Source organism: Aphelocoma coerulescens, chromosome 3 (genome assembly GCF_041296385.1).
Source record: "Aphelocoma coerulescens isolate FSJ_1873_10779 chromosome 3, UR_Acoe_1.0, whole genome shotgun sequence".
NCBI lineage: Eukaryota > Metazoa > Chordata > Aves > Passeriformes > Corvidae > Aphelocoma > Aphelocoma coerulescens.
The window spans coordinates 29,790,982-29,800,123 of record NC_091016.1 but is presented as its reverse complement, the minus strand read 5'-3'; the positions used below and the strand labels follow the sequence as shown (position 1 = coordinate 29,800,123).

General features: G+C 40.5%; 1 protein-coding gene across 1 annotated transcript; it reads left to right on the top strand.

Annotated features, from left to right (window-relative positions):
• The first annotated feature begins 392 nt into the window (after nucleotides 1–392).
• On the top strand, nucleotides 393–7,188 carry MRPS10 (mitochondrial ribosomal protein S10). Its single transcript, XM_069009665.1, has 7 exons — nucleotides 393–448; nucleotides 3,515–3,573; nucleotides 3,681–3,753; nucleotides 4,806–4,945; nucleotides 5,427–5,535; nucleotides 6,638–6,727; nucleotides 6,990–7,188. The coding sequence occupies exons 1-7, from the start codon at nucleotides 413–415 to the stop codon at nucleotides 7,074–7,076; spliced, it is 594 nt and encodes a 197-aa protein (XP_068865766.1). The 5' UTR covers nucleotides 393–412; the 3' UTR covers nucleotides 7,077–7,188.
• Nucleotides 7,189–9,142: the final 1,954 nt, after the last annotated feature.

The window sequence follows — 9,142 nt, the reverse complement described above, 5'->3', positions numbered from 1 at the left end:
TCTAATGGGCTTGTATCCCTTTTTAAAATATTTTTGAGAGCGGGGAGAAGGCTGAAAACTAGGGTTCGTGTAATTGGTTTTGCTTTTTTATTTTTTAAAGGATTCCTAGAGAACAGGACCGGGAGCGCCTGTGAGAGGGGACCGGGGGCCGCCGTTGGCGGGAAGCGGCTGAAGGGGAGCCGCTGCTCCGTCGGTGCTGCCCTGAGGCAGCGCTCGGGGCAGGCGGGAACCGGGGTGGGGAGCCCAGCTGGGACCTCGTATGGCTCATTCGCCGCCGAACGAGCTCCTAGGCCGCCTCCGCACCCCCGAGCCCTGCCCCGTGGCCTCAGCCCCCGCAGCGGGGAAAGGAGGTGAGGGAGCCGGCCGCTCTTCTCCTTCCGGGCGATGGAGGGCGGGCTGGGGCGGAGCCAAGATGGCGGCGGGGTGGCTGTGGCGGCGGCTCTGTCAGGTGCGGTGTGTGGCGGGAGAGGGGAAGCGGGAGCCCCGATCTCCTCCTCGTCCTTTTCCTTGGTGTCTTCCTGAGGGGAGTGGGAAAAGGGAACATGGCAGATATTATCCTTCGGGCTGCGGGAGGGTTGGGGCTGTACAGCGCGGGACTGTGTCTCTGCACGCCATCATCGCGTGGCGGGTCCACGGAACTCTTCCCTGCAGTTCTGTGGTTTTCCCGCAGTTAGTCCGCGTGGAAGGGATAGTGAAGAATAGGTGGGTTTGGAGGTCGTGCTAGGCGAGTTCCTAATCTTAGAAGTTTCAAAGCTTGGAAGTTATAACGTAAAATAATAGGAAAGCATTTCGCACTGCCGATGTTTGCTAGTTTGGACTTAAAAACAGTGATTGCTTCTTCTCAAATTGAGAAAATTGGATTTTCTGAAGCCCTAAGCTCTCTTTTGTGTATGCACTGTTTTCTGGACTTGCTTTTCAGGCATCTGTCTCCCCCTGACACTTCAGAGGCTCTCAGCCAAACAAAATTAAGGCTCTTTTGCCCTCGGAGATGGGTAGTTATGTTTTGTACAGAGTGTTGGTTCACCCAGGGAGTTGAATTCTGTTACGCTGCAGTCTTTGAGTGTCTTTTCCACCTTCTGTGATGGCCATTAGCGAGAGCACATCATTAAATCGGGGAATGAAGCTGTTAAAATACACTTTCCTGCCCACTGAATGTCATCTCTACCACCTAAGGTATTCAGTGTATCATTTTGTAAAAAGTTAAAGCAAAATTTAAATAGTGCCTTTAATTTGATGTTACAAAAACTTTTGACTTGATGCATATCTACTTAATTAGTAACAAAGGGAGATGGCATGTGGTGGGAATAACATGCGCTGTCACAGAATATTGGAAAGGCTGCAGACCTTAGTGTGTGGGATGGGACTTACTGCTTCATCAGGTTTTGTTTTATTAATTTTTATTGCACGAAGACTGAAATTTGTGTATCTAAAACCACATAGCACAATACACTATGAGTGCATATATCTTTGTATGTAAATAATAAATCCTTATTACCAGGTCAAGCAGTTATAAGTAAAGAATACATGGCATAGACTGCATACACACACACATAAACCCCAAAACAGATAACAATGTTAGTTATGATTACAGTTAACAGCCTCACATTTGTTATCTGGTGTCAGATTCTGTGCTATGTACTTGCACAGACAGTTTAAGCTCTGCACTGAATACAGTCTTTTATGCTCATGGGTCTCTCTGCTTCCTGAAGTGGTGTCAGGTGATTGTTACTGTACTTCATAGTGGCAATGGATGGAAGGAAGGGAGCATTCTGACTTCAGAGAGAGAGAATTGAGGTGCAAATGTCAACTTAATTTTGTCACAGAATCATAGAATGGCCCGGGTTGGAAGGGACCTTAATGACCATCTAGTTCCAACCTCCTGCCATGTGCAGGGACGCCTTCTGCTATATCAGTTTGCTCGGAGCCCTGTCCAACCTGGCCTTACTTCAGGGATGGGGCATCCACAGCTTCTCTGCACAGCCTGTTCCAGTGCCTCACTGCCTTCACAGTCAAGAATTGTTTTCTAGTATCTAATCTACCCCTACCCTCTTTCAGTTTGAAGCCATATCCCCTTGCCTTTCATTACATGCTCTTGTAATTAGTCCCTCTATTTTATTAGAGTCACTAGAAAATTATCAGCTGTATTTCATTAGTTTTAGGCAATAAGGCTCAAGTGTAGTTCCCAGCATAAACTTTGAAACTTTCTGAATGATTACTGACTACAGTGGGAATATTCAGTGCTCCTAAAATTGCTTATTCTGTCATGCACTTAAGGAATGTAACAGTAGTGCCTCTGTGAAGGTCTGGATTTAAAAGGATTGCTTAAGGGGAGGCATTTGTACCACAGTCAGCTTTGTAAGCAGAAAACTCTCCTGCCTCTTCCTGCAGTCATCTTCTTTATTGGAAGCAGCATTTGTAGGATAAACAGTGACTGAAGCAGAATTACTTCAGAAAACAGCTTTGTTCACTGCTGATGTGTAATGAATGTATGATGCATACTGGAAAAGGTTAGGGACCTAGTAGCATCGTAGAGTTATGCATATCCATGAGCAACTACAGTAAGATTACCTGGAAAAGTGTAAACTCTGGCTCTTTTCTGGTGTTTTGATTAGACAGTCACCTATATAACTCTTGGGTGGGGTATCTGTCTCTCTCTTGAAGCTATGACTCCAGCATATGTCAAAAAAGAGCATCAAGGAGCAAGATAAGTAACTAATTTGGCTTCAGCATTCTGCTGCAGTCTTGAGGTTCTGTTAAGCAAGTAAGAGTTCCTTTTCTTCACCCCTCAAGTAGTCTATAACTGTTCCAAATGAAGAATCAGTGGAAGGAAGCCACATAATGTTCTGAAGGGAACAATTATTCTAGTATGAAAGATAGCACTGTTGCATGATTAACAACTATATTCCTTTTCTAACACAGAAAATCATGTTATCTTTTAAACATGATTCTTTTACTTGTAAGAAGTATGTCTATTTAAATGTTCTCTTCAAAAGAACAAGTGTTCGAAATCACAGGGAACTTTTTTTCTGAAAAAACAGTAAATTTCCAGTTAAATTCACAAGTTGAATTTTTGCTTTTATAGGCTACTGATTTCAATTGCTTTTACAAGTACTACTTAGGCTTGTTACTTGACAAAACTTATATTGTACTGTGAAAGTAAAACTAAGCAGAAAATATTATTGTATACAGAAATGGTATTCAATGCCATAAAAATGCATTTTTCTGTTAAAAATATGCTTTGTGATTGCTATTCCGGTTCCTCAGTAGTAAGTGCATACTGTTACTGTGCCCTTAATGTGCTTCTTTTTTTAGGTGCTATTGTATACTGAAACACATTTCCATGCTCCTGTTTTCCTGGGTTTTCCAATGGAGCAAACTTCCTAGTGTGTCATGTCAGTGCCTAGGAATGTGCTGTGCTTGGTGTGCAAAAAGTAATCTTTAATTAACCTGTATTAACTGGCTGCTTTCTGGTTTGGGGAAAAAACCCACAACATAAATTATCTGTTTCATACAGGGATCAGCTTTTCCTGTCAGTTATGCAAGCAGAATTATGCAAAAGCAGTATTTTCTTCCGTAAGTATAACAGCCCCTCCTCCTTCCACTGCTCCTCCATAGTCCCTGAAAAAATAAAATCCAACTTTAACAACTTATTTTGCGCTTTCCCCATGATGTATTTCTAGGAGCTCCAACTTGATGGGAGCACGGCTGGCTGGATCCCATGGTGATACACAGGAGCCTAAGATTAATCCTTTGGTGAGTGTTCTGTAGGACAGTGTTTTGTATATTGTCTTAGTAATAAGCAGGGCATCCAGAAAAACTTGAATTCCTTTCTTGCAGCTTTTTAAAGTTCTGTCTTAGTGATGTCAAATTTGTCCTAGATTATTGGTACTTGAGATCTTCTGGGTTCTTTTTTTTCCAACAAGATTTCTGTAGCTCACAGTTGCCTCTCAGTAACTTTGTCCCTTTTCAATGCAGCTGTAACTGTGAAATACCAACTTTTTGGCCATATTCAGTTCAACACCTGGGGACCTTAGCAGCCTTTTGACAAGGGCTTCAAAAACATCTGACAGGCAGTATTAGATCTACAGTGCTGATCCAGCCTTCCTGCTGTGTCTGGTACCTGCTGGATTTGGTGTGCTGAACTGCCTAGGAGTGAACCTCTGGGAAAATCAGCACTTCTGCACTCAATAAGGCTCTTCCAGTTGATCAGCAAGCCCAGACCATCAGAAGTTGAAGTTCTAACTGAAAGTCATAAACTTGCACTTGTACAAACATGAAGGATAACGCACCTGGGGAAGCCTACTGTGTTTAAAGTAGTCTTAGATCTGACTTAGTAAAGTGAGAATTCTGGTTGCTGTCCATAATGTTCTATTTAATTTCCATACCCAAGCAAACTCTTAGCGTTTTGGGTATTCACACACTGTTATTTACAATACAAATATTGCTGCTCCAAACTTGCTTTAACAATGAGTTCTGTTCTTCCCATTGCTAGTGTTGTCCTCCTTATATTTATCTAGCATCCCTTTTTTTGGATGAAGAAATTTTACACAAATGTTCAGAAGTTAAGTATCGCCTCACACATTGCCTTCCCTGGTAGAGTGAGACCTACCTGTCAGTCAAGGTATTATAGTCAGACTCTGTTAGATAAACTAAAATAAGCAGCTCAACAGGTTGTGGGGTGTTTTTGCTCTTTTACAAATGGGGCATGCAGGCTAAGGAAATACATGCATGCATTAATTAAGGATGCATGCATTAATTAAGGAGAACATGGTGTGGTAACTCTTGTCCATTCTTCAAAAATGCAGGTATCTATTTCAGATGAGCCAGAAACACTGTACAAGAGAGTGTCCATTTTAGTTAAAGGCCACGATAAAGCTGTGTTGGACAGCTATGAATATTTCGCAGTGCTTGCAGCTAAAGAACTTGGCATCTCTGTTGAAAAAGTGTAAGTAACTGATCTGTAGAGTGATACAGGGTCAGATGCTTCTTCTGTCATCTACTGTAGTTCAGAGCCTCTGCTTAGAAGTCTTATTTTAATTTTTTTTTAAGAAATGGCTATAATCTGACATTTTTTTCTCAGATTGTAGATCTAACACTTCTTTGATGGCAGGATGGTGATGAGAAAGCAGCAGCAGTTCTGCGCTCAGCACTGCCATAGTGGAAGGGCTACGTGAAGGATATTGACTTTGTATTTTATGTACTTTCAGTACAGCTGTCAGCGTTGTAGCTTCCCTCACCTAATGCTGGTTAATACCTGAGTGTTAACCATGCCCATGTCAGTTAATAACAAACTGTACCAGTGTTTCATACTTCCTTGTAGATCTTCTAAACATCAAGTAAGAACAGAGATTTCAGCATAATCTTTCAGATAAACTTTTATTATCATCCTTTATATAACATGAAAGTTTCTTTTACTTCTTACTCAGAGATAAACCCCCAAAGACGATAGAACGACTTACACTTCTCAAATCCGTACACATTTACAAGAAGCACAGAGTTCAGTATGAAATGAGAACACATTACATGTGTTTAGAGGTAAGAAAGAAGGAAAGAAATTGTTCTAGGTGTACAGTTCAAAGATATTACTAGATCCTAATGCATGAGTGAAAATGATTTGGGGAGGTGAATGCAGGGGAATATTGGAAAACAGCTGACCTAGTTACATAAAATGCAACACAAGTTACGTTCAGCCTACATAATTTTTGGACCAAAAAGTTAATTTTGACCATCATCTTAACAGCTGAAAGAATGACTAAAGAAAATAAGGTAGAATTGAGGGTTACCTTTAGTGTGTTACGCTCTTGGTTTCCAAAAATCATTGGGATGAGAGTTTTCTCAGGAAGGGAAGAAGATGCAGCTAAATCATTGGCATTGCCAGCCAAGAAGAGTTCTCTTCTTTGTGATTTGATGTTTTTGAGCAGACAGACTTTTGTCCTATGCAGCATCATGTGGCAAGCTAAAACTGCATGTAGGAAATAGAAGAAAGGAAGCACAGACAAACCACCAGTTCTGTGGCCGATGACACAGACATCTGTATGGTTTAGAAGGCAGCTGTGGTTGACTTTCTTAGAAGAAACGTTTACTGCCAGCATTTTGTGGCTCCTGGGTGTCTTTCTGTGTATTTGCGCAGTGCTTGGCAAAATGGGACTTTAAGTCCCCTGACATGAGTGCCATACAAGTAGCTGCCCACAGACCATAAGCACTATTTTTGCCTTCCAGGAAAAACGAAAAGATTGGTAACTGAGTGGGACCAGGAGAAACTAAAAAAGCAGTATTTCAATGGCACTCTGGAGTTGCAGGATTTTTAACAGGCTTGAACTTTGAGAGTATACAAAAGCTGGTGATTCTTGCATAACTGGTCGTTAGTTTCATCTGATACCTGCAGTGTTAAGATCCACCACTTCCATCATAATCAATGTATGTGATCCCAGGCAGCATGTGGAGTTCTGTGAAGTAACTACCTTATACTTGCATGAGAGCTGAGTACAGGTGAACTGCTTCTGTTCAGTATTATGGAAGCTGCCTTCCCGTAAGATGGTTGGTCCCATAGCAAGGGCTAAAGAAGCTAGGGCAAACTTTTTTTTAAAATTCTGTATTATTCATAGTAGTTCATTAAAAAAAATTCTTTCTGTTTTAGTTAAAATACCTAACAAGCAGTACTGCTGCAGTTTACTTGGAGTATGTACAACGAAACTTACCTGAAGGGGTTGCCATGGAAGTGAAAAAGGTCAGTTTCCACCCCACATTATTTACGGTTACAAGTCCTGATGCAAGTACCAGTAACCACTGAAGTCTTTAGAAAGTCAGCCAAGAAAATGGGTGGTTTCATAGGAAAATTTTCCCAAGTACTATAAAGAGGCTGTATTGCTTGGAAGTGCCTCTAGGTGGCATTTTAAATCTGATACATGTCTCAAACCAGAATAAATAAAGCAAAGTAGTTAGATGGTAGCTAGCAGGTCCAGTAAATGGTTGTTTTTCTTTCCTTTTAGACTAAGATAGAGAGAATACCTGAACACATTCAGAAACCTGTTTGGGATACACTGCCTCAAGTAGAAGAAACTGAAGTAAAGTCATGAGCTCACCAGGTACTTGGCTCCATTAGTACTGAAATTCGTTGCTCCTATCAACCTAATTTACTGAGACAGTCCATCGTTAAATAAAGGTTCTCTTATAAAGAAATTATATAAACTCTTGTTTCATTAAGTTTTTTTGCTCGTAACTCCAGTACATGTAGACTGAACTGCTATGAAGTGAAGAAGTTTGACTGTGTTCTGTGATCAGTGACTATGGTCATTTATAATAAGTTTGTAGAAAGGTAAAGTTTATTTTTACTTGTATATATAAAAGTGTGTGTGTGTGTATATATATATATATATATATATATATAAATTCACCATCTCCTTTTGATAATACTAGATGGCTTCTGGACACTGAAATACTTGCAAATCCACTTCATGTTTGTGTAATATTTAATATTGTGGATGCCAGATTGTTATCCATTTATCAATTTTGGATAAACTAGTTTGTTGGATAAACTATTTCCCTTCTTTACTTATTTTCTCCTACTTATACCACATTTCTCTAGTTTGCTTCCTGCCACATTTCTTACCAAGTGCCAACAGCAACACTACAACCATTGCTTTAGGTCTTGTCTCAAGTAGTCTTACTATTGACCATCCCCTCTCATTTTCAGTCAGAAAATTTGTAGTTGCATTTTAGAGGAAGTTAATAAAAACCCCATGCTTCATACCATTTATAAACATCAGTGTTTGAGCATGCTCTATTGTATTCTTAGGAGTCAGACTTCCAAAGCTTAAATGATCCCTGTCTGAAGTGCCTGCTTTTGCATCCATACAGCAAATTTGTCAGGAACAACAATTTAATTCCCTTAAACAAAGGCAATGTATGCCACATGGGATGTTCTGTGCATCACAGCAAAGCTGTGTGCTTCCCAGAAATGTGCAGCACTTTCCTACCTTGCTAGAACTGCAGTTTGAATATGAAAGAGTCAAACCACTGTCATTTTCGCTGTATGTGTAAATTCGCACTTACCTCCTAAGGAGAGAGGGAGAGGATTTTCCAACATGAAACTGAACTAAATCCCTAGGATCAGTTCAATATCAGTTCAGTATCACTGCCTTTTTTTATGAAGGAAGGGTGAAGAAAGACTTTGCAGTATGCAGTAGCAAAGCTTGACTTCAGTATCCAGTAGCCTGCAGTCTCACCTTGTAATCAGGACACAGATTCTTAAGACTGCTGCTCTCCCCGCTGGCTGATAGTGCATTAGCCTCATGTAACAAACAAGTCTAACCTGAGTCAGTCATTCAGAGGAGATTTTTGGATGTTTGGTTAAGCTAATGCTTTGTCTTTCTGGATGGAGCTCTACTGTACATGAACTAGGGCAACAAAAAACCTTCAGCATAATTTCCTTTGCTTTCCCTCCCCCTGTAGTCCCAGTTCCTGTAAGATACAGGAATCAGAGAGGTGTTTCATTTACAGAAGGAATATGAGAAGAGAAAACAAAACCTTTCAATGCAAACAATTTACTTGTTCAGGTTGGTGCACAGAGTACAGGTAACGATTCTCTTCTGCAGCACTTTTGTACGATAAAAGGAGAGCAGTCTGGGATTTGGGGTTTGCATACCTGTCTCATTGTTCCAAGTTTCTAGTTCTCTTAACAAAATGTACCTTTCTTTTGAAATGCTATGCACTGAATTACAAGAAACACCAGTAACAAAAAGTGGAAATTTAATTCTTTCTACTTCAATAAAATGCCAGTAGATATTATCAAAAAGCACACAATCAGTGTATTGCATCTGCTGATGCAAGGTCTTTCATACATCAGCACATTGTTATCACTCATCTTTCATTCCCCCCACCATATAAATATTAACTCTTCTTTGCCTTGGTATTAGAATATTAAAATAAGGTATTAAAATAAGGGTTTTTTTAGTTTAGCTACTGAAAATACTCATAGGGCTTTATCCCCAAGCCATTAGGGTACCCAAGTTTCACCTTGTGCTCAGATAAAGTTACGGTATCTACATTATGGAAGACACAGTGACCTAACTGAGTAACAGACTCCAAACATGTACAGCAGCTTCAGATACCTGGAACTGACTGGAGCCACTTTAGCCTGCAG

What these genes read in the sequence shown, in the direction of transcription:
- MRPS10 (XM_069009665.1), top strand. Translation starts at nt 413, where the DNA reads ATGGCGGCGGGGTGGCTGTGGCGGCGGCTCTGTCAG. An exon ending in CAAAAGCAGTATTTTCTTCC is followed by an intron (nt 3,574 to 3,680) that starts GTAAGTATAACA and finishes ATGTATTTCTAG; the next exon opens with GAGCTCCAACTTGATGGGAG. An exon ending in CACATTACATGTGTTTAGAG is followed by an intron (nt 5,536 to 6,637) that starts GTAAGAAAGAAG and finishes TTTCTGTTTTAG; the next exon opens with TTAAAATACCTAACAAGCAG.